Below are 25530 nucleotides of genomic sequence, written 5' to 3' on the forward strand. Positions count from 1 at the left end.
GCATTTGTAACCTTCCTATCACTGCACTAGTGGAGGCAACCTACTTTAGGATGGCTTCGCTATTCTCAACGAGAGGCAAAAAGTGGAGTGATGTTAGACAATCGAGTCAATTGTTTAGTGATAGTTGCATGAAATTTATGCAAGAGCAATCGGCAAAAGCAAACACTCATCATGTAACTGCTTTCGATCGATTCAACCGCACCTTCAGTGTTCGCGAAACAATTGACCACAATGAGGGTTTGCCAAGACAACAATATCGGGTTCTGCTAGAAGAACATTGGTGCGACTGTGGAAAGTTTCAAGCTTTCCGTATGCCTTGCTCACATGTCATAGCGACATGTGCATTTGCGCACGCGACGCAATATCACTACTGTCTCCAATTTACAAGGCTCAGACATTGCTCCGAGTTTACAGTGCTGCATTTCCAGTGGTGGCCAAGGAGGATTACTGGCCTGAGTATGATGGGGAGGTAGTTTGGCATAATGACGCAATGCGGCAAAAGAAAAAGGGTCGCCCCAATAGTACGCGGATTAGAATCGAAATGGACGTCCACGACAAAATGGAAAGAAAATGCAACATTTGTCGTCAGGTGGGGCACAATAAAAAAAGATGTCCTAGTCGTGGCTCGATCTCGTCGCAAGTTTAATCTACTATGTAATTTTTTTTAACAACAATGTATCAATTTCGCTTACCACCTCTTGTAACCTTTCCTTAGTCTTTCATCAATAAAGTGTGCTTTAGTAAAAAACCAAAATCGACAACGCAAACATTATTTAGGGTTAATAAGAATTTTACGAACTCGATTTATCAGACGTTTTTACGAAAATAAAAGACCGGAATCAAAAACTTTGCGCGAAAATACCCGAAAGGGATTATTTTTTTAAAAAAAATACCCCAACACATTGGAGCCAAATGAAATGGCGCCTATGTGTGAGATGTTGAACTCATGCGCCAATTCAATTGGCAAGAAATTTTTTGCCCTAAAATTTTAGTGTTTGCGCCAAACCATTTGGCTTGCAACACATTAATGCGCCATTTCATTTGGCGCATACACCTTTCTGGTATCTCAAACCTAGACATTTTGGTAAATAATCTGAAAACATGGTGTTTTTTTTATAATTTTTTTTTTTAAACATGGTTATTTAAATTTTTTTTCTAAAATGATGTGATATGATAAAACAAAAAATTATTATTTTATTTCTTTTGATTTTATTTTCACAAAATAAAATAAGAAACATATTTACATGAAAATTTAAATTTAAAATAAGAAAAAAATCCCAACTCGCTCGTACGGTACCCATAACTCAGTGCCCGAGTCCGACACGACAAATCCAAACTCAACTCTTCACAGACCTACAATCTTCGATTCCTGCCGCAAAACCTCAATCATTGTTCCACTTCTGTTCCATTCTCATCCTAAACTCCTCGTTCCTCATTCGTTTTCAATTCGGTGGAAAACTGTTTTTTTGCGCTTTTTGTTTGGATCTGAGTACTTCCGTTCCCGTGAAATCTGGCTATGGATTACGAACCCTACGATAGTAGCGGTGAGCTTCATTCTCAACTTCCTTACTTTCATGTCTCATTATTCCGAAATTTTGAATTTTTCTTTTGTGGGTGTCTTTTTTGATTATAGGGTTAGGGTTTGTTTTGATTCTTGGGAAGTAGTTTCTGAAAACTTTCAACTTACAGAAGGAAGAAAAGTATTTCTCATATAGTTATTTGTTGCATTGAGTAGATTGTGTCCACACTTTGAATATTTAGTATTTGTTATACTTATTTTCATTCACTTGATGTAATAATGATTGCAGGAACTGATGATGATCTTCCACCAACACATCAGAATAGAATTCCTAGAGGGGCGCGTCTCGCCGGGAATGGAAGATCTGCAGGAGGTTCAATGTCATACCCCAGGATGTATGGTGAAATTGACATGGAAACTCAAATTCACCAACTTGAGCAGGAAGCGTATAGTTCGGTTTTACGAGCCTTTAAAGCTCAGGCGGATGCCATTACTTGGGTACTTTTTCTTAATTTCTTTGTACTTATCTAATTTTTTTGAATTTCTTTGATTAGGTTTAATTTTAAAGGATGTGTATTTTCTTCAGGAGAAGGAAAGTTTGATAACAGAACTAAGGAAAGAACTAAGATTATCAAATGAGGAGCACAGAGAACTTCTAGGCCGTGTTAATGCCGATGATGTCATACGAAGGATAAGGTATGGTAAAATTGCTGAACTTGGTTCCTTGTTGACCTATGCTTTAAAATTGAGATTTTCATTACTATTTGTTGGATGTTGATTTAAGGGAGTGGAGACAGACAGGAGGCCATCAAACTGGTGTGTTGAATTCTGGACAAGTTATTCACGATTCAGCTCCGAGTCCAACAGTCTCTGCATCTCGGAAAAAGCAGAAGATAACATCGTCTGTACCCTCACAATCTTTTGGTGGGCCTTCTCCTTCATTTCACCCCCAACCAGTGGCTGCACCCCACCAACCATCTTCTTCTGTTGGAAAACGCGGTTCTGTTCCGGGACATAAGGGCAAGAAGCAGAAACCTGTAAGGAACCGTAGAAATCCTGTTACATTGCTCTTCTTCTCTTTGTTTATATACATAGCTGCTTCAAAAATTATTTGCCACTATGCAAACCTACATCAGCAGCATTATTGTGTTTATTTTGGTTCTTTTATTTGCAGGGCCAAGTATTACCAGGAGGATCTTCTATAAAGCAATACCCTTCATCCGGACCAGGGGGAAGGAATCAAGTACCTAATAGAGTTACTTCTGGTACGGTCGCAGGTGAGCTTGCTGAAGGAGCATCGTTTGATTCTCTCAATGGTAGGAGATTACGGACAAGATGGCCCGATGACAATAATTTCTACGAAGCTGTTATCACCGACTACAATCCAGTCGAAGTACTTGCAACCACCTAGTTAGTTTAAGATTTTCTTGTCAGTTAATTTATAGCCGACATGCTTACTTTTACCTTTAACTTTTCAGCGTCGACACCATCTGGTATATGACATGGGGAGTACAAATGAAACATGGGAATGGGTTAATCTTTCAGAGGTATATCTGAAACTGATTACTGTCGAGTAATTATTTTTGTCGTGATTTCTACACCGACTCCCTAAACTTCAGCCCTTTCCCAAAAAAAGTGTTGTTCCAAACCTAGAGAATTGAAATGAAAGAAATATAGGAAGAATAAAGAAATAGAAGTGTGTTATTGGAAGCTGTAATAAAAATGGAGTAATTTCCCAAAAGTTTCCCCTCTAAATGATGACTATCCTTTCACATACCACCGTCAAATCCAAAACTAATCCCTATTCTCAACTACTTTAATTCCCCTTTACTATCCCAACAACTGCTGACAATGTTGAGAGAGGTTTCTAGTCTTCTCATGAGATGAGCCCTACAAGTGATTTGCTACTTGGCGACAAAAAGTTCATTTTATTAATGAAATTAAAAACAAATTGTTAGACTTGCGGATGTTAGGCAGATATGTTGGGGAATATTGCAAATGTAACTCGAAATGGGTTGCAAACTTGCAATGTATCAGAATACACGGACAGCTGGCAATTAGAGATTGGGGACTGATTTTTTAACGAGGTAGGTGGTTATTAAGGGAGTTGGGGGGAGGGGGGCTAAGGTGCATGATATGTGTGAAGTGGGAAATCAGGGACTATGTAGAGGAGTGATTCCCATCTCATTAAGGAGGGGCTCTCTCATACTTGAGAGTTCATTTTCTGTGTCTTACCATTTCTACAAGAAGTTCTTTCCTCTAACCATTGCTAATTTGTTACTGTTAATTCCTATTTAAATAGAATTTTTCTTCTGACCTTGTTATCAATACAATTCAGTCAGTTTCAGTTAATTCCTCTTATTATGTGAAAAGTTTGTATTCCTCTCGTATGTTTGTCAAACTTTTTGGTAAGCTTTCACTTCCATCTTTAAATTGAGAGTTGGGATTCTAATGTGCGATGGTCCAATTGGGAACGGGTTTGGATCTGTCAGGATGTAGAATAGTGGTTAGTTAAAGTAGTTAAAGTAGTTAAGAGTTGTTATAGCCATAGGCATCTGGTTCTATGATAATTCCTAGGATTTATACGAATGGAAAAAGTATTATTGGGATGTGCTGTAACTTTGGAGTCTAATCTAACCATACTGTCAGGTTCCCCTTTAGTTGGTTATGTTAGCCCGTGGTTTCTACAAGGGATTATAAGGGAGCATCTTGTTATTTGAGAGAATTAGGGCCTTTGGGCATTAGGAGAAGTGCATGCCCTCAAAGTTCTCTCATTTATACTTTAGTTAGGGGAATTCTTCCCTAGTTTCTAATAAAGATAGAAGTTCTTTTAGCAAAGAAACTACACATTGAATTTGAAATGTTGGATAATATTCATTTTAAATGGTAATTTTCTCTTGAAGGAAACTATACATTTATTGTAATAAATTGACTATGCTATTGTTGAAAACTATTTTTGCATAACATGTGATATAAAGCAATGGTGGCTCATAATTACAGTAATGACCTCAAGCTGAATATTCTTTAGCATTTTGTTTCTGTTTTTCTTGATCTCATTTTACATCTATTACTAACTTTCCATTTTCCGCACCAATTTGAGATTTCATACGCCTACACGACTTTCTTTCTATAACTATTTTCATCTAGGAATGAATGCATAGTTGTATTATTAAATGTCACAGTTTTGATCTCTGCAGCTGCTGGTTCCATTCCACATGGAAATAATTTGTAATAAAATAAATAAATTTTTGACTTATTTCAACTTTCACTATCCCTTAACTGTGATGGTTACCTAATATTTAGAATTTGGATTTTCTATTTGCTTGATATGTTTAGCACTTGTCAATACCTAATTTGATACAATATTGTAACTACAGATCTCTCCAGAAGATATTCAGTGGGTAGGTGAGGATCCTGGGATCAACCGCGGGGGTTTTGGCGGATCTGGTCGTGGGATGAATAATAGGTCAGTAGGTCGCGATAGTATTCCAGGAGCTGGAAGAGGAGGTAGGGGAGGTACAAAAGGGCAATCCAAAAAAGATTTATTGCCATCACAGAATGGAATAGGAAAGAAAGCTTTGGAAGATATACAAATACTTCACACAGACACACTAGTTAAGGAGGTAATTGAAAACAGTTGAACTAGAATACTCTTCAATTGAGATTGTTTGATCTTATGGAAAATATTTAAATTTCCGGAGAACTTGACAGGTGGAAAGGGTGTTCAGTGCAAATCATCCAGATGCACACGAAATTGAGAAAGCCAAGAAACTATTGAAGGTATGGCCGGATGGGGCAACTTTTTTACGCCTGTCTGCCTTTCTTTTACTGCTAACTGTTGAATTTTCTTATTTTCTTGCAAATGGTTTATGTATGTGAAAATAATCAATGTAATGAATTAAATGCAGAATCATGAGCAAGCTCTTATAGATGCAATTGCAAGACTTGCAGATCTTTCTGATGGTGAAAGTGGTACTTCTCATTTTTCATATCTAATCGCACTTTTGCAGTATCATCTGACATGTGTTTGTTACGCTCAATATAAAGGCAATTGATTCCTAACTTGATTCTGTATATGTAACCTACCTTTCTTGATGATCTTGGTTATACAGATGAGGGTGGTCACCATTTCTCGCATGCTAAATCAATGGATCGAGAATGATGGAACTCCAATGTTGTACAATGGGAAAAAGAGGCATTTTTAAGGAGAAAAAAAGCATAAAGTGATGGAAAAGCTTAGATTTTTTCCATGTATTGTGCCATAGAAGATCAACTTAACTGACAGATGATATAGCTCTTGAGCATGACTTGTGCATTAGTGATTCAAGTAGGATGAATATTCTGTAATTTGGTAATAATTATTTATTGAGTGAAGTTTGACTTAGGATCAGCTCATAGTTGTAAAAGAAGTATGATAGTGTATTTCATTCCTATATTTGTTGTAGCAAATTGAGTTGGCTCTTTCATTTAAAATATAGGACAAATTAGACATGGAAACTCCAAATTTAGTCAAGAACAAATTTTTTCATTTAAAATATAGGACAAATTAGACATGAAAACTCCAAATTTAGTCAAGAACAAATTTTCTCCATCAAACTTTAGACGAGTTCGGACGAGTATATGCGAATATGGCATATGTTGCCATGTTAACTCTTCACCCGTTGTCTTTAGGTAATTTTTTTATGTTCTCATATGTCTTCTTACAGACTCGCGGTCCGATGCACATCCTAAATAATCTATTTTTTGGCTTTGGAATTTTAAATAATCTATTTTTTGGCTTTGGAATTTTTTAGACTTGCAGTCCGATGCACATCCTAAATAATCTATTTTTTGGCTTTGGAATTTTTTAGACATGCATATCTGAAAAAAAACTTAATAATTAAGGTGAATCAATTATATTAATAATATAATTAATTATTTTAATCAAAATATATAAAATATATACCATTTTAATCAAGATATATAATTAAATATATATCATTTTTATCAAGATATATAATTAAAGAAAATTTCTTTACCCACCTCCCTATAGGGGTCACCTCCAGCGAAAAACCTATTTTACTCCGCTTCGGAAATGCATTTCCGAAATTTTTTTTTTTTCAAATTTTTTTCAGACTTTGGAAGTGCATTTCCGAAAAAATCCCAAAAATTGTAATTTTGAATAATTCGGAGATGCATCTCCGAAACAACAAAAAAAATCCCAAAAATTAATTTTAGGATATTAATTAATTCACATATCATAAATTTGATATAATTTATGATTAATGAATAATAATAATTATATATTTTGATATAATTTATGAGTTATGAAAAATAGTTATTATATATTTCTATCCTAATTCATATTTTAAAATTTAAAATAGTTTTAGTTAGAAAAATTAAAATAATTTCACTTACAAAATAAGTTATAATTTTTTATTTATATATTTATAATAATTGTTATATATTTATACAAAAAATTAAAAAAATGAGTGTTTTAATTTATATTTTTATATAATAATTATAATAATTATTCTATATTTATAAAATTTATTATATATTATATATTTATATAATAATTATAAAAATTAAAAAAATGAGTGTTTTAATTTATAATAATTATTATATATTTATATATTTATATAATAATTATTATATATTTATATATTATATATTTATATATTTCACTTTCAAAATTAATAATTATGATTATATATTTATATATTTCTATTCTGATTCATAATTAAAAATGAGTTATAATTTTTTATTTAGTTTAAAAAGTTTAAAAAAAGATTTTGTCTTAATTTTTTTTAATGAATAAATTTTATACTTAATTTTATATAATTCAAAATTTACTTATGAAATTAAGATGGTTTTGATTTATATAAGTTAGTAAAATAATTTTTAACTTTAAAATTGTTTAGGAAATTTTGATTCAACTTAATTTTATTGATTTACCTTCATTTTATTGATTCACTTCCATTTTATACCTATTAATTGTATTGATTCACCTTGATTTTATTTTTTTAATAATTATTGAATTATTTCGGAAGTGTATATCCGAAACATTCCAAGACCAATTTGGTCTTGGAATATTTCGCATATGCATCTCCGAAAACACCTCCCTCTCCCAAAAAGGGGTGTTTTCGGAAATGCATCTCCGAAAACTCAAAAAAGGGGGTGTTTTCGGAAATGCATCTCCGAAAACACCTTTTTTTTTCGCGTTTTCGGAAGTGCATTTCCGAAAACACCTTTTTTTTTCAATAAAAGTACGTTTTCGGAAATGCATTTCCGAAATAAGGGGTATTTTGTGAAATTCGCCAGAGGTGGGTAAGAAGGTTAGGAGGTGGGTAAATAAATTTTCTAATTAAATATATATTATTATTGAACAAGCTGTGAGTTTTGTGAATTGTGTATTTGTCGAAGTGATCGGAACCCAATAAAAGTATAATTCACCTATTTATCAAATCAAGTCTTCCATGCGCAACCTTGAAAAATCTCTGATATTCTTTTTTTGGAAAATCAATCGAATTTTGTTTTTAGTCTATTCACCTCTTCTGTTTTCCTACTCCATATTCCCACCCAACAATTGGCATCAAGAGCTAGTTTTTGATTAAGTCTAATATGACAGACAATGATGATCCAAATGGAGCATATAATAAAGCGCCAGTTTTCAAAGGTGAAAATTATACTTATTAGAAAGTGATCATGTACATACACTTACTATTAGTTGACAAAAATCTACGGTGTGCCGTCACCGAGGGACCATTTGTTCCTACGAGTGAAAATGACATTGTCAAACATCCAGAAGATTGGTCTGATGATGAAACCAAAAAGACTTCATATAATTTGAAGGCAAGGAACATACTTATCTCTGGTTTAAGTGCAAAAGTGTTATACGCTACTTCACATCATATAAGTGCCAAAGGTATATGAGACGCTCTCTAAAATCTCTATGAGAGAACGAATGACATAAAGGATTCTAAGATCAACATGTTAACAGAGGAGTTTGAACTATTTCATATGGAACTCGGAGAATTCGTGAATTCCATGCAAGCTAGATTCCTTCACTTAATCAACAAATTAAGCAACTTGGGTAAAACCTCTTCTAACAAATATTGTGCTAACAAAAATATTGAGATCTATGTGCAGGGAGTGGCAACCAAATGTTACCTCTATAAAAGAATCTAAGTATCTTCATACTTTGGATATTACAAAGCTATTTGGGAAGTTAACCGACCATGAAAATGAACTAAAATGACTCACGGATAACGAAGTAAAGTCGAAAAAGAAAGAGAAAGGAAAAGAAGAGAAACAAGATATTTCTTTGAAGGCTTCTTCATCCCAATTGAAGAAGTCAAAGGAAGAAACTGATAACTCTGACAAAGAAGCTCCTAAAAAGGAGGAGATGAGTTTATTCGTCAAACACTACAATAGATACTTGAAAAGAAATAAGCTCAAGCATTCTAACAAAGGATTAATAAATTTCTAAAATATTAACCCGCTCAAAAGAGAACACAAGAAAAAGGATGATGACATTATGTAACAACCTAATTTCTCAACACCCATTTTATAAAATAATCAGAGTTTACTTTCACCAATAGGGTGTCACACATTCTCATCATAAAACATTTTCACAACTTAAACATATCGCAAGGAAATTTATAAAACATTTTAAACAACATCTGATAGTATCAAATAGAATTAACTTCAATTTGATTAAAACATTAGTTTCATAACAATTTAACAATAAGCAAAATAAATAAATAATGATCTCATCCCAAGTGTTCCACTACCAGAGAGACACCAAGTACTAAATAGAGTGCAGAAAACGATAAACAAAAAAGGCACAAGCCATCTTCCACACAATAACATCTAAGTTTTCTTAGTCTCTACCTGAGTATCTACATCATAGGCGTAAAGCCAACACAACAAGAAAATAGGGCGTGAGAATACGCTTAACATATGTTAGTGGTGCAAATGAATGCAAGGATAGATATTATCAATAATTTATTATTCACATAACACAACGACAATCAATTAACAACGCAAGTATGTAAGCAATGTGATTCAACTCCTAGACTTTATATGCATGTGGTAACAAAGTTTTGAAAGCTCAGAGGTATGCTAGTGAAATCATCCCATCACTGATCACGTCTCTAGATCGTACGACACATCACTAATTTTGTATCTGAACCTGGAAACATCAACACCTAACTCATACATGATGCATGAATGACAATGTAACACCCGTAATTTCGTGAATTAATTTAATTGAATTTAATTTAATTAATCTGGATTTATGTAATTACGCGGTGATTAAAATAATAAAATTGGAATATATAGTAATGGGTCAGTGTTGTAATTGGTGAGAAAGGGGGTGTAGGAAATAAGGCCTTTACTAAAGTTGTGTTGTGTTTTCATAAAACAAGAGTGTTTTTGGAAGAAAGGAACACAAGTGCAATTGGGAGAACACAGAGAACGTGAAAGTGCGACAGAGGAGAAGAAGAGGAAGAGAGCTTCGAAGATCCCAAAACTCTAAGGTAAGGGGGGACTCTTCCGATTAACCTTTATTATCGGGTTGTAGATGATAGGATTAGGATTTGTATGGTATTGACTCAATAGAGAAGTATGTTCTAGGTTGGGGTTTTGACAATTAGGTTCAAATTGATAGGTTTGTGTGATGATACATGTTTGTGATGTTTGATTATGTTTGGATGTGTTGTTGAGGCATGAAATAACATGTATGAATTGTGAATTGGTTCTGTTTTCCGTGCATAGTCGAAATGACTCGATTTGGTGTATGTTTGGATGGAAATAAGTTGCTGTCAAAAGTATTTTTTTTGCTGTTACAGGTGATGTAACCGGTTACGGTCGGGCTTGTAACCGGTTACGGTTGTGAAAAATGAGGATTTTGGACTGGTTGCGAGTTCGTAACCGGTTACGGTGTTGTTCGTAACCGGTTACGGCTGAACAAAAATAATAGCGAATAGAGTTACGTCAAGCGTAATCGGTTACGGTTTTTTCCTTGTAACCGGTTACGGCTGAAGTTTTTTTTAAAAAATTATTTTCGTAACCCGTTACGCTTTTTCTATAACCCGTTATGCTGTATCTTTTGTGAAAAATATTTATTTTCAAAAATTCGTATCTTTCGAACCGTGAGTCCGTTTTGGGTGCTGTTTTGGGCGTTGAGTCGATAATTTTATTTCCTATACACCTAAATGATTCAAAGAGCAGTAGCTCAATTTTATTTTATAACTCGGTATTTCTTCGGAAATGATGAATCATGTCGGATGTGTTGTGTATGGTATGAAATGATGTAAATACCCTATTGTTGTTGTGTTGGTTTGATGTACTTGGTACATGATGATGATAGACATTATTGTCGTATGGATTATGTGATGGATTGTTTTGTGATGGTGTATTCATATGATTAAAGTGGTGGTTAGCATGTGATAGATGATGCATGCATTTTGTAATCATATGGTGGATGAATCCCGACGTAGATGGATCAGTGGTCGCTAATTCCCATTGTGTGGAGTTAGTGAGAGGAAGTAGTTGTATCCTTGATGATGGTGGATCGGTGAGATAAGTAGAAACTCATGATTGGTACCACATGCATATAGTTGCACTGCATTAGGTGTGTGAATCATTATAACATGAATGGAAGTGTTCCAATGTTATAATGTTGTGTGTGATTGATGATTGTGATTGGTGAATGTGTGGATAATCTGAATGTATTTGATATTGGGTGAATATTATGCAGTTGATGTTTTATCATTTATGAACTGATAACACTGTTTATTTGTGAATGAGACTCACCCTTACTATTGTTATTTTTCAGATTGAAGTGTAGCCGTACTTGCTTGGCGAGGATAGCTCGTAAGTTGTTTTCGATAGTTTTAGAGTCGTGTCCTGCTCTGGTCTTGTAACACTGGGGAACATTTGTTTTAGAGTTGGATATTAACTCTCTTTTTGATCCTTGAGTATGGCAGATGTTGTTTTGATTATTCAACTGAATGAAGTATTCCGCTGTGTTTGAAACATGTTTTGAAGTTATTTATGTTCCTCGGAATAGCATGACAGGTGTTTTATTTTATATGAAGTAGTTGTAACGCTCTTGATTGCATGTTTACTCTGAAAATATGATTCAATTTAATCGAGGTTTAGAAGGGTAATACAGACAATAAACATCAAACGAGACCAGCATAACAGTGTCACAACACAAGACCACATGATACTCGATTCCATCTCTGAATCAAACACAAACCATCAACAGTTATTAAAATCAGTTAAAAATAATCAACAACGTATTAATCAACACCAAATAGGATTCCACAGTAAAAATCGATACTCAACAGAACCAAACAATCACAAGAACAAAACACTATCGAAGAAATCAAGTCAAAATGAATTGACTCCTCATTGTTACCCTCACTAGGCGGCACATCAGCTTGTGCGGCGAGCTCTCGAAGCGAAGTCCCTCATTGTTAAGCAAGTCCACAAAACTAGAACCCCTATTCTCTCTACACAGCTCGTCAGGCGAGCCTTTTGTCTCACCAGGAAAAAAACACACGAACCTACAAAAATCAGAATAAAATTTTCAACATCAGAGTTCCCATAAAGCTCCAATTTTGACCCTGATTCACCCAGTTCTCATAGAATTCATTAAAACATATACTATACCACGATTAATACTTCACATAGTCATTGATTTACCTTCAATCCACCAAATTGACATGAGTTCGAGTTTAACACCAAAAACACATTAATGGTAGCAACAAACAAATCCATACAATTATATCAAGTATAATTTACAACATAAAATAGAGCATGAATCTACTATTAATCATATCAATAACAATAAAACTCATATCAATTCCTCTCAAGGACACACAAACATCAACAATAGTGAAAAAGATGGAAAACTTATTGGAGGGTGAGGATCCCTCTCTACCCTTCATGTAAAACTCATACCAATTCCTCTCAAGGACACATAAACATCAACAGTAGTGAAAAAGATGGAAAAATTATTGGAGGGTGAGGATCCCTCTCTACCCTTCATGTAAATCACACCCATATAAGAGTAGTTCTCCCCCTTACCTTAATTTTCTATCAGCAAGTTCTCTAATCAATGGCTTCTTCTCCCTTAATCCTTATTTTGAACTCTCTTACAAATGCTCTTCTTACTCCTAATTGCTCAATTCACGTACTGATAACAAAAAGCTTCACTCATCCTTTTTTTATTAAAAAAACATAATTTAATTTTTTAATAATCACACCTTGGCCCTCAACTTACTTCAAATTATCACCACTTCCTTTATTTTTTCATAGTTTCTATTTTTCATCCGATTACACTTAAACCTATATTTTCTATTTATTTTAATTAATTAAATTTAACCATAAATTATAATTAAATTATAATAGTTTCTACACACCCCTATAAATCTCAATAAAATATCCAAACACACAACTAATCAACTAAAAATCAATTTTAATCCAAGTCAAATAAAAACATGAGAAGCGGGGTGTTACACATTACAAGTTATGAGTGCGGAAATTCGAGATATTTTATAACCACTTGTCCAAGTCTCACCAAACATCATAAAAAATATAAGGAATTCTATAAGACAAAAGAAAAAAGCTCCAAAGGTCGTAGAGCCTATATCGTGTGGGAAGAAAAGGAAGGGAGCTCCTCCTCGGATTCTTGCTAAAGTTTAGATGATGAGTGTGTCAACCTATGTTTGATGGCACGTAGTGATGGAATAAGGTACGACACAACAAGGGGGGTTGGATTGTGTCCCTTTTAAAATTTATATAAGTATTTAAAAAGGTTGTCTTTGATAAGAAGAAAGTGATTAGTAATAACTTGAGAAGTTTAAGTAATTAGTGTTATTGTGTGTGATAAAGTATAGGAGTGAATAATGTAAGAAAAAGACAGAAAATAAAGAACACAAGAAAACTTATCCTGGTTCACCAACTTGGTTAGTCCAGTCCCCACACCCTGTGAGATTGTCCTTTATTGATACTTCTTACAATAGCTTTTTCTTCTATGTATTCTTAGCCTCACCAGGCTTACACTTCTGAATGGTATAGCTTACAGATAGCTTACAAAATGATTGGTTTGTATATCTATGATATACTATGCGATCTTATGAGGTTTACAATAAATTCCTAAATACTCTCCATATGGCAGTGAGTATTTTACTTATAGAATGTGTATAATGACTCTAATATATTTTGATCACTTATATGGTAGTCAGAGCTAAAGATAATATGTATAGAGAATATGAATAGTTTGAGAGTAAGAGCTTTTGCTTTCTTTGAGTGCTTGTGAATGATTTCGGTCCTTGAGAATAAAGCATGAGACTTGTATTTATAGAGCAAAGCCAAGAGTGAATGCAAGCCGAGAGCTTCTTGAGAGTAATGCTGGCAGATTTGTCTTTGTAGGACTTGGTCTTGGTATTACTTGGTCTTGGTACTGCTGACACTCTGCAAATTCTGACATTTGACTATTTCAACAAAGACTTATTCTTGGCACAGTAATTCTGGAGGAGTAACTCTGGGATGAGTAACTCTGGGACGAGTAACTCTGGGATGAGTAACTCTGGGACGAGTAACTCTGGGACCGTAATTCTTGAGAGTAACTTTGGGACCGTAATTCTTGAGAGTAACTCTGGGGCCATAATTCTGAAGAGTAACTCTGGGACTATAATTCTGAAGAGTAACTCTGGGACCATAATTCTGAAGAGTAACTCATTGAACTTCTGAAAATCCATATGTTCTTAAAGCTTTGTTCTTTGTCAGCACAGTCTTGAATCATCATTTTAACTCTTTGTTTGATAGAGACCATAAATTATTTAGATGATAAATTGATGAAATCACTTTGGAGTTTCTTTAGATAAAATAGTTTGTAATATTCAAAACATTAACTAAATATGTTTCAACATTCTCCCCCTTTTTGAATGGTGATAAACTTTTTATTTTAGTTTCTTTGAGTAAGGACTTTGAAACTCCCCCTGAAAAGATGCATACTTTGAAAGGGCAAATGCTCCCCCTCAATGTTAGTTCATATATAGTAAATGAATTTAAAATCATTTGAAACACATGTTGATTAGATAGCAGTATTTGACTAATGTTTGAGGATCAATACATCAAATGATTTACATCAATATTTTGGTGCACAAACAAAAAGATCCTAGAGGACTACTGCTAAATTTAATACAAAGTCCTAGTGAACTATAGATAAATAAAGTACAAAGAACTTAAACAAAACAAAGCTTTGGTCAAAGCTTGTTCTCCCCCTTTTGTCAAACATACAAAAATAAAGGGGGCAACAAAAGATAGAGGACGAGAGGATTAAGAACCAGATGGTTCATCATCAGATGTTGCCTCAAAGGATAATGGCAGAATTGGAAACTGAATCTGAGAGGGATCCGGAGGAAGCATTCTTGGAAACCGTGGGCACATTTGTTCAGTGACATACTCAATCCAGAATTTTTGGTAAGCCATTAATTGCTTTTGGAGAGCTGTAAGTGACCTAAGAGAGACGCCCTGATGGGGGTTGACCGTATCAGATGAGGTTGTAGTTCGAGGATAAACAGGAGGACGATTACCAATGCTGGGGAAATTGTTAAAGAATGAGGATGTGATTGATACGATGGGATGCTAATGAAGGGTATTGGAATTATTAGTGGTGTTTCTTGGGGGTGATGAGTCATACCTTGGAGCAAGAAGAGTTTGAACATTGAAAGAGTTGTCATCATCTTCCTTTGGAGAGGAAAAGATTAGAGAGTTTGTTTGGAAGGCATAAGGATCAGATTATGGAACAGAAGGCATACTATGTGTTTCTGTAAGACTAATTTGTTCAGGTAGTTGAATGGGGTTGTTGAAGAAGGCTTTAATCTGAGCAGTAAGATCATCAGAGTCTGTGTGGTTAATGGAAGTGAGTTGAAATCTTGGAGGAGAATGTTCTTTATAGGATTCTGGAGAATTCAATGGTCAGGTGGTAGAGACAGGAACTATTGTCATAGAAGGGGAAGTGTAGGTGACAACATGGGGAATAATTGAAGTTTGTTGATTTGAAGCAGGTGGAGTTAATAATTCAGCCTCAAGCATGGATATGAGTGAGGACAACTGAGCATCCGGGTTTGGATTGGAAGCAGGAGTGTGTGGAGATATTGGTGAGGGTGGTTGGTGAGTTGAAGTAGCAGGAGGACTTGAAAGAAGGTTTTCAAGAGCGAAAATGTTGATCATGTCAGTGTCAGAAGTCTCCAGAGTTGAAGGAATTTCAACATTTGAGATAGTTTCAGTTTGAAGAGAAACTGGAGCTTGAGAGAGATGACAACCGTTTGTGGTGAGGATTCTACATGGATTGGTGATGTAGATGTTAGGTCAATACATTGTGTGGTTTCAGGAGATTGTTTATCTGTTTCCTTTGGGTTTGGAGATACGGATTTAGAGGCATGAGGAGAAGTTGGTGAAGACTTTTGTGGAGATTCTAGGTCAGTAGTGTTTGGAAGAGCCACAGATAGAGGAATGGGAGAATTTGTTGTCAGGCTATTTGGAGAGTTAGGAGATTCAATACCTGTTGTTAAAGGTTCAGTTGGAGCATATTGCTTAACAAGGCGCCTGCGTTTTGATTTGGTTTCAGGTTTGGGTGATGGGGCACGCTTGAGGGAAGGGATTTTCATGCGCCTTAGCTTGGAAGCATCTAATATTTTGTTGATTTCAAAGGAATCTTCATCGTCCAGAGGAACATTAAAGTGTTTGAAGATTTTGGTAAGAAGCATACCATAAGGAGCGCTTCTTGCTCGAAGACCTATGTGTTTGAGGTAGTTTAGCACTAAATAACCGATATTGAGAGGGATTTTTTTTGAAAAGTGGTAGATGACAAGCAGGTCTTTATCTGTTACCCTTTCCATATTGCCTTTCCTTGGAAGGATATTGTGAATACAGAAGTTATGAATGATGTGGCTGAGGGATTCAAGGTTGGCAGACACAAATCTTTCAGCTGGATGTTTGGTGATGGAGAGTCTGTAGGATTCAATATCCAGGTCGTAATTTGACGACCCTTAACAGAAGATATTAGATGGGTATCACTTTTAGAGGGTTCAATAGCAGCAAAGAAGGTTCTAACTAATCTAGGGTAAAAGACATCAGAAAGTTGGAGAAAGTTTGTCCAACCTGTGGCTTTTGCAAGTTCGTTTAGGTCATAACCCCAGATTGAGTAGCTGTCCAGATTTACAGTTTTGCCGGCAACAATAGGGAGTGAGCGCCATTTGTCGTTATAGAGATAGCGAACATCGTCATTGGAGATGAACTCCTTGGTAGAGACTTCAGAGGGATGGTCATAGGCTTGAAATGATGAAGATACAAGAGAGTTCCCTTCGCTTGATTGAGTAGAAACGTGTGACGAGGATGGCTTCGTGGGTTGAGGAACAGATTCGATCTGGGGTTAGGAAGGAGGAGGGTTAGGGTTTTGAGATTTTTCTGGAATCGGTTCAGATGGAGTAGAGTCGTGAGAAGTGGTTGCATGTCGAGCTGAGCGGCGGGTGGGAGTGGAGGGTTTCGGACGCGAGGAGTCACCGGTTTTCATGGTTGATTTTTGCCGAGTGGTGGTGGTGCGGCGCTTGGTGGGTGGTTTTTCCATGGAGAGGTTTTTTTGTGTTTTGGAAGGAGACGTGAATATAGTATCAGCAAATGGAACAATAGTTGTGGTGACTTTGAATACCATTTGAAGGGTTTAAGAGAGATGAAGTTGAATTATTTGAAAACTTTGGGAAGATCATTGATTTGATGGGAAGTTGGTAGAAAGTGTGCTGATTTGATTGGTAAGGGAAGAGGCAGGATTTTTGTGTAATGATGAAGAAGTATGGAGAAACGAGAAAGACAATAGTGGAGACACGTGATTTTAATTTAGCAAACCCTTAATATAAGCAAATTTTGATTAATTGAAATTGTAATATATATATTATTAATAGCAAAATTATTTATTTAAAAAATAATAATTTTTTTTGTTTAATTTATTATAGGTAAAGGAAAAATAAGGGAGTGCTATATTTACTTAGGTATTTTGATAATAGATAATTTTGACTTTAGAAAATTAAATCTATCTTCCACTAGAGGTTTGGTGAAAATATCTGCTAATTGATTGTTTGTATCTACAAAAATGAGTTCTATGTTTTCCTTCTGAACGTGATCTCTTATAAAATGATGTTTTATTTCAATGTGTTTAGATCTCGAGTGTTGAATAGGATTTTTTGACAAGTTTATAGCACTGGTATTATCACAAAAAATTGATACCTTGGAGTATTGAAGTGAGTAGTCTTCCAGTTGATTTTTTATCCATAAAATTTGTGAGCAGCAATTTGCAGCAGACACGTATTCTGCTTCAGTTGTTGATAGAGCAATTGTATTTTGCTTTCTGCAAGACCATGTAATAAGAGCTTGTCCTAGAAATTGACATGCTCCACTTGTACTTTTTCTTTCTATTTTGTCTCCAGCATAATCAGCATCAGAGTAAGCTATTAAGTTGATGTGATTTCCTTTTTCATACCATAGACCAATGTCAGTGGTACCAACGAGATATCGAAAAATGCGTTTGACAGTAGTCAAATGTGATTCCTTAGGGTCAGTTTGAAAACGTGCACATAGACCTACTGAAAAGACAATGTCAGGCCTACTGGCAGTTAAATATAATAATGAACCAATCATACCTCGATATTCCTTTTCTGATACAGATAGTCCTTGTTCATCTTTATCAAGGTTTGAAGAGGGATACATAGGTGTTACCATTATTTTTGCTTCATTCATTCCAATTTTTTTTAATAAATCATTAATGTATTTTTCTTGACATATGAAAATTCCATTTTTGAGTTGTTATATTTGTAAACCCAGAAAGAAGTTGAGCTCACCCATCATACTCATTTCAAATTCACTTTGCATCTGTTTTGAAAATTCATCACACATTTTTTCATTTGCTGAACCAAATATGATGTCATCAACATATACTTGAACTATTAGTAAGTCATTTTTGTGTAATTTTTTGAAAAGAGTTGTATCAATTTTTCCTCTAATAAAATCATTTTTAATGAGAAAAATACTAAGTCTGTCATACCAAACTCTAGGAGCTTGTTTAAGACCATATAATGCTTTTGTTAGTTTAAAGACATGATTAAGATGAAAATGTTTTTCAAAACCAGGTGGTTGATGAACATATACTTCCTCGTTTAGGAACCCATTTAAAAAGGCACTTTTTACATCCATTTGAAAAAGTTTAATATTCATATGAGAAGCATATGCTAAGAGAATTCGAATAGCTTCTAACCTTGCCACGGGTGCATATGTTTCATCATAGTCTATACCTTCTTGTTGATTGTATCCTTGAGCTACAAGTATAGCTTTGTTTCTGATTACTTTTCCATTTTCATCAAGTTTATTTCTGAACACCCATCTTGTACCAATAATAGTTTTATCTTGAGGGAAAGGAACCAGTTTCCAAACTTGGCTTTTCTCAAACTGAGATAATTCTTTTGTCATGGCTTCCATCCAAGATTCATCTTTTAATGCTTCATTGATATTTTTTGGTTCTACCTGAGATATCATTGCCATGTTATTAGAGTTATCTTTAAAAAAAATTCTAGTTCTTACCTGATCAGAGGTGTCTCCTATTATTTGTTCATGAGGATGATCAGTTACACTTTTCCATCCTTTTGGAGGATTTGCAGTAGGTTGTTCAGAGTTATTTTTGGCTTCTTGGGTAATGTTCATAGTGTTGCTCGTATCTGTTGATTGAGTGTTGGGAATTGCTTCTAGATCGGTTACTTCATCCTCGTGAGATTTTTCTAAAGTTGCAACATTCAGTTCATCAAACACAACATGCATGCTTTCTTCTACACATTGATTTTTCAAATTGTAAATTCGGTATCCTTTTGAGGTTGAGGAATAACCAAGAAAGATGCCTTTGTCAGATTTTGAATCAAATTTTCCTAGAGAATCTTTGTTGTTAAGAATGTAACAATAGCATCCAAAGATATGAAAATATGAAATATTTGGAGTTCTATTTTTCCATAGTTCATAAGGAGTTTTCTTCAGAATTTTCCTTATGGTTACTCTATTTAAAACATAGCAAGAAGTGTTGATAGCTTCAGCCCAGAAATATTTTTCAACATTTGATTCATTAATCATAGTTCTAGCCATTTCTTGCAGAGTTCTATTTTTTTCTCTCTACAACACCATTTTGTTGAGGTGTTCTTGGACAGGAGAAATTGTGAGATATACCATTTTCATCAAAGAAAGTTTTAAAGGAAATATTTTCAAATTCTCCTCCATGATCACTTCTTACAGCAACAATATTTGAATTTCTTTCATTTTGAACTTTTTTGCAAAAGATTTTGAATGCTTCAAAAGACTCATCTTTATTTTTTAAGAAAAGCACCCATGTGTACCTTGAGAAGTCATCTTCGATAACAAACCCATATCTTTTTCCACTCAGACTTGAAGTTTTTACAGGACCAAACAAATCAATATGAAGAAGTTCTAAAGGTTTGTTTGTTGACACAATATTTTTTGAATGAAAACTACTTTTGACTTGTTTGTCTTTTATGCAAGCTTCACAGATTGAGTCTTTTTCAAAATTTAGTTTGGGAAGACCTCTAACAAGATCTAATTTTGAAAGTGTTGAAATATTTTTCATACTTGTATGACCACATCTTCTGTGCCATAACCATTTATCCTTTTCCTTGGATAAAAAACAAGATTCAGATGAAAGATCATCTAAATAAAATGTATAAAGATTTTTGTGTCTTTTTCCTAGAAAAAGAATTTTGTCAGAAGAAGGGATTTTTACAATACATGAATTTTGATTAAAATTAACTTCATAGCCATCATCACATAGTTGACTAATGCTAAGAAGATTGTGTTTTAATCCTTCCACGTATTGCACATTGTTTATAAAGATAGTACCCTTTTTACCTATGGAACCAATACCATTGATTTTTGCTTTATCATTGTTTCAAAAGGTTACAGTTCCACCCTCTTTATTTTTGAAAGAGACAAAGCTTTCTCTATCTCCAGTCATATGTCTTGAGCAGCCACTGTCCAAGTACCAAGGCTTTTTCTTGAGGGTTAGAAGACATTCCTGCATGATGTGTTAGTAGCTTTTTAGGTACCCATATTTCTTTGGGTCCTTTATTGTTAGAGACATGATTTGTTGATACATTGGTTTTCTTTTTGAAATAATAATGTTTTTCAAGATGATTAGTTTTTTTACAGTAACAACATTTTGGTTTGGTAATGTCTTTCTCTTTTAAAGGAATTTTTTCTTTTATTTGGGTCTTAGTTCTATTTTTGTTTGGAAGAAAAAAATTCTCATAAATCATTTGATTTTCAGATTGCTTAAAGCCTAATCCAGCTTTATCAAAAACCCCTGATTGAGATCCCATGATTTTTTGAAAGGTTTCAGTAGATTTTACAAATGAAGTCATGTCTTTAGTGAGAGTTTCTACTTGACTTTCAAGATTTTTAATTTTATCTTGATTGCTAGAAGGTTTGAATTTTTCATTAATAACTTTCTGATGTAATGATAAGCAAGAGTATGCCTTTTGTAACTCCTTAATGGTTTCTAAATGTTTTGAGTTAGATTTTATTATATCTTCTTTTTCAGTTTTAAGAGTATGAATTTGTTCTCTTTGGAATAAGCATTTCTGAGTTAAGATATTTGAATCTTCTAATAGATTATCAAACATAATTCCTATCTCTTTGCAAGTATAACAAAAGTTTGGTGTACTTACCTCTTCAGAGTCAGAGTTGGTCATCAAGCATAGGTTAGTGTTAGGGACCAAATAGTACTAATATTCATATATTGTTTTTGGTCCCTTTAACCACTTTTTACTCAATAATCACACTTTTATTCATACAATTTAATAATTTTGCAATTTTGTTCATATTAGTTCATTTGAATTGTTATTTCACATGTTTGTTAGTTTTGTAGCGTTTTTAAGGTTTGAAGATCATGGAAGCAACGAGGAATTACTTGAAGACTTGGAATAGAAAAAGAAGTGTTGATGAGGCCAGTTTTCCCCGCAAACATCCTTTGCGCCGCCAACTGCTAGATGCTGAACAAGTCCAGTTTTGAATTTCACTGTTTGCCCCGCAAACATTGTTTGACCCGCAAACACTGCGCTGCAGAATTTTATCTTTTACTTTGTTGCCACTTGTCATGAGAATTGGGCTTATCTTTTGAATAGGAAAAGTTAGTACGAATTAGGGGTTATTTAGGGAGATAAAAAAGGGGAATTAGAGGATTCTATTCTATTGTGAACCAAACATTGAGGCTAGGGTTTTTGGAGAGAAAAGCTTGTAACTTTGTGAGAGATTGATGCTCAGAGCTTCTTCTTCATTCTTCTTGTTGTCAACCATGGTGATGAGTAGCTAAATCCCACTTTGACAAGATTGGAGGTAGTAGCTATCCTTGTTAACTATGTATTTCCTCTAACACTTTTGTATGAACTTCATTAGTATTGAAATGGATGAATGTTGTTGTTTTATATTTCATATTTAGATTTGATTTATGATTGAGAAATATATTTCAAGTCTTGTTCTACAACATTTTATCAAGTAGTGGATAAATGCTAGAGATAGATTTATTTGCCACTTTTCTATTTGTATCAATCAATCAAGCTTAATGTATTGATAGTTAGAGTGAGAGATCATCTAAAGATTAATATATTAACTTTCACAACTTTGTTTAGACATAAACATTGTTGAGAGGATACTAGAACATTGCATTGCTATTGAAGTATACTTTAGTTGTTAAAGTCACATAGGAGATAGGGATAGTGAAACCAAAATCAATCTTGTCAATCTTTTATCTTTGAACAAATCTTATTTTATTACTTGTTTTACCTTTTGAATAGAAAAATAGAAACTCAACTCAAACCAACTTTGTTACAACTTAAACTTAAAGCGATAGTAACTATAGAACGACGGTAATATCACCCAATCTCTGTGGATACGATTTAAAAATATTTGCCTTCAATATGCATTGCAATAGTTCATTGTTTTAAGTTTTGTTACTTTATTAATATTACTCTTGCGTTTCACTTGGTTTGTTAGTTTTGTAGATTCTTATGCATGCGAGAAAAAGCTACCGAAGAACAATTTCAATTCGATCCCGAAATTGAAAGAACACTCCGAAAGCTCAATAGCAAAGCACGAAGAAGAAGGAAATTGGCCCAAGAGAAGCGACAAAGAGAAGAGGCATCTACTTCTTCTAACAATCAAATTGAAGAAGTAGTTGTAGACACTTTTGAAGGAGACATGGCGGGTGTTGTTCCAACCGAAATGTCCGCCAATAGTCCAAGGCGCACCGCTCAATTTGCACGTAATGCCCAAGGTGGAGGAAACACAGAGATGAAAACCGGAATCCTTCAACTTGTCTATGCAAATCCATTCACCGGAATGGATCATGAGGATCCTTTCGCTCATCTCACCAAATTTTATGAGATTGCGGGTTCAACGGGAGTTGATGCGGAGAATGAAGAATCATTGTTCAAGAGGCTATTTCCACATTCATTAATTGGGAAAGCCAAAGAGTGGTATCTTGATCAATTACCAAATGTGATGATAGATTGGAATCTATTGGAAGAAAAGTTTTTAGAACGATATTTTCCTCAATCCCGATTCATGGAGGCCAAAACGGCAATCGCGGTTTTCAACCAAGGAAGCAATGAATCACTTAATGAGGCTTGGGAAAGATACAAGTCATTGTTGAGAAAGTGCAAGGGGCATGGTTTTGATGAGCTCACACAAATTCATCTATTCTGAAATGGACTTCAACCGGTTCACAAAATGCTTTTGGATGCTACCGCGGGTGGTTCTCTTATGTACAAAAGTGTGGAGGAAGCAATCACTGTCATCGATCGAATGGCACTCAATGATCGACAAAGTCAACATGATCGAAGTCCTTCACAAAGGAAACCGGGAGTTCTTGAATTGAACACCAATGATGCCATCCTTGCGCAAAACAAGCTTCTTTCACATCAAGTGGAGTTACTCACACAACAAATGACCAAACTCCCGCAACAAATGAAAGAGATTCAAGGATCTCAAACTAGGCACCATGTGGCAGCTTGTGAACTTTGTAATGGAGATCATCCGACTGGTTTTTGTCCTCCTCCCGATGGTGAAGAAGTGAATTATGTCAACAATCAAAACCAAGGGTATCAAAGGCAACCTCCACCTCACAACAATCCTTACCAAAGAAACAACCAAGGATTCCAACCTTCAAGATTCGGCAATCAACACTATCAACATCAAAGTCCTTATCAAAGTTCAAACCCACAAGGCCAAGGTCAACAATCTCAAGGCGGAAGCTCAAAGTTGGAAGATACTCTTACACAATTCATGCAAGCATCCATGGCTAATCAAAGGAGTAATGAAGCGGCCATAAAGAATTTAGAAAATCAAGTGGGTCAACTTGCAAAGCAATTGTCCGAGCAACAACTGGGAGCATCCTTTTCCGCCAACACCCAAACCAATCCAAAGGAGCATTGCAAAGCCATTTTTACAAGAAGTGGGAAGGAGGTGAATAGTGGCGTAAATGAAGAGGTTATAGTGGAAGATGAGGAGGAAATAATAGTTGAAGATGAAGAGGAGGAAGTGGCAGTTGAAAATGAGGGAGAAAAGAGTGAGGAGAAGATAGAGGAAGAATTAGTTGAAAAAGAGCGGAAAGAAAAAGAAGAAAGAGAGAAAAATGACAAAAAAGTGAAGAAGAATAAAAAGAGAAATGAGAATGTGAGCACAATTCCTCTCCAACATCTACCTTACCCGCATGTGCAGTCAAGGAAGGAAGACGCAAGGCGCTACGCTCGATTTATGGATATATTTAAACAACTTCACATAAATATTCCATTTTCCGAAGCATTGGAGCAAATGCCCAAGTATGCTAAATTCATGAAGAAGATGCTCACAAAGAAAAAAAAGTACACGGATGAAGAGACAGTTGTGCTTGATGCTCATTGTAGTGCAATTATTCAAAAAACTCCCCCAAGAAAGGAAGCCGACCCGGGACGAGTCATTTTACCGATCACCATTGGAGGTAACTACATTAGTAATGGTTTGGTTGATTTGGGGTCTAGCATCAATTTAATACCTTTATCCGTTGTTAAGAGATTGGGGAACATTGAGATGAAACACACCAGGATAACTTTACAACTAGCCGATAAGTCTATCATTTCACCATATGGAGTTGTACAAGACATGTTGGTAAAGGTGGAAAAATTTTTGTTCCCAGTTGATTTTGTGGTAGTCGACATGGAGGAGGATCGTGATGTGCCATTAATACTTGGAAGACCATTCATGAAGACCACCCGAATGATGATTGATATCGATGATGGGATTATGAAAGTAAGGGTGCAAGATAAAGAGGTAATTTTTACTCTTTTTGAGTCTATGAAGCCTCCTAAGGATGAACATGACAACTTCCGAGTCGATGATGAAAAAGGAGAAATCATTGAGGTGGAGAATTAATTTCACAAGGACAAGGACAAGGTAAATCATGAGGGGAAGACTCATCACAAAAACTTTAAAGTTGGAAAAATGGTGCTTGTGTGCAATTCAAGACTCAAGGTGTTTCCTAGCAAGTTAAAGTCAAAGTGGTCAGGGCCATTTGTTGTGAAAGAGGTGCGAAATTATGGAGCCATTGTGGTGGAGGACCCTAAAACACAAGAAAGCTGGACTGTAAAGGAACAAAGACTCAAAGGCTACTACGATGGATAAGCAAGCCGCAATGGTGTGTCATTTTGCTCGTCAAGCCTTGGTGCACCATCGAACCGTCAAGCTCGAACGACGTTAAACAAAACGCTTGTTGGGAGGCAACCCAACGTCGTAAGTAAAATTCTATTATGCTTTTTGATTTTTGTTTTCAGAGTTATTTAGTAACTATTTTTGAAAGGAAGTGGAAGTTAAGTGTAAAAATTGGCATTTTTCAAAAATTCAAGTCTGTTTGCGCCGCAAACATTGTTTGCCCC

At 35.0% G+C, this 25530-nt stretch overlaps 2 protein-coding genes across 2 annotated transcripts; both read left to right on the forward strand.

Annotated features, from left to right (window-relative positions):
• The first annotated feature begins 1275 nt into the window (after positions 1-1275).
• LOC131594931 (protein EMSY-LIKE 3-like) lies at positions 1276-6010 on the forward strand. Its single transcript, XM_058867127.1, has 10 exons — positions 1276-1544; positions 1809-2017; positions 2106-2215; positions 2304-2556; positions 2694-2912; positions 2998-3066; positions 4897-5142; positions 5231-5299; positions 5428-5491; positions 5632-6010. The coding sequence occupies exons 1-10, from the start codon at positions 1517-1519 to the stop codon at positions 5679-5681; spliced, it is 1317 nt and encodes a 438-aa protein (XP_058723110.1). The 5' UTR covers positions 1276-1516; the 3' UTR covers positions 5682-6010.
• Positions 6011-23350: 17340 nt separating this feature from the next.
• LOC131597403 (uncharacterized) lies at positions 23351-25030 on the forward strand. Its single transcript, XM_058870104.1, has 3 exons — positions 23351-23663; positions 23721-24295; positions 24464-25030. Exons 1-3 carry the CDS (start codon positions 23351-23353, stop codon positions 25028-25030), a joined length of 1455 nt encoding a protein of 484 aa, XP_058726087.1.
• Positions 25031-25530: the final 500 nt, after the last annotated feature.

The sequence above is a fragment of the Vicia villosa genome, linkage group LG4 (genome assembly GCF_029867415.1).
Source record: "Vicia villosa cultivar HV-30 ecotype Madison, WI linkage group LG4, Vvil1.0, whole genome shotgun sequence".
Classification (NCBI taxonomy): Eukaryota; Viridiplantae; Streptophyta; class Magnoliopsida; order Fabales; family Fabaceae; genus Vicia; species Vicia villosa.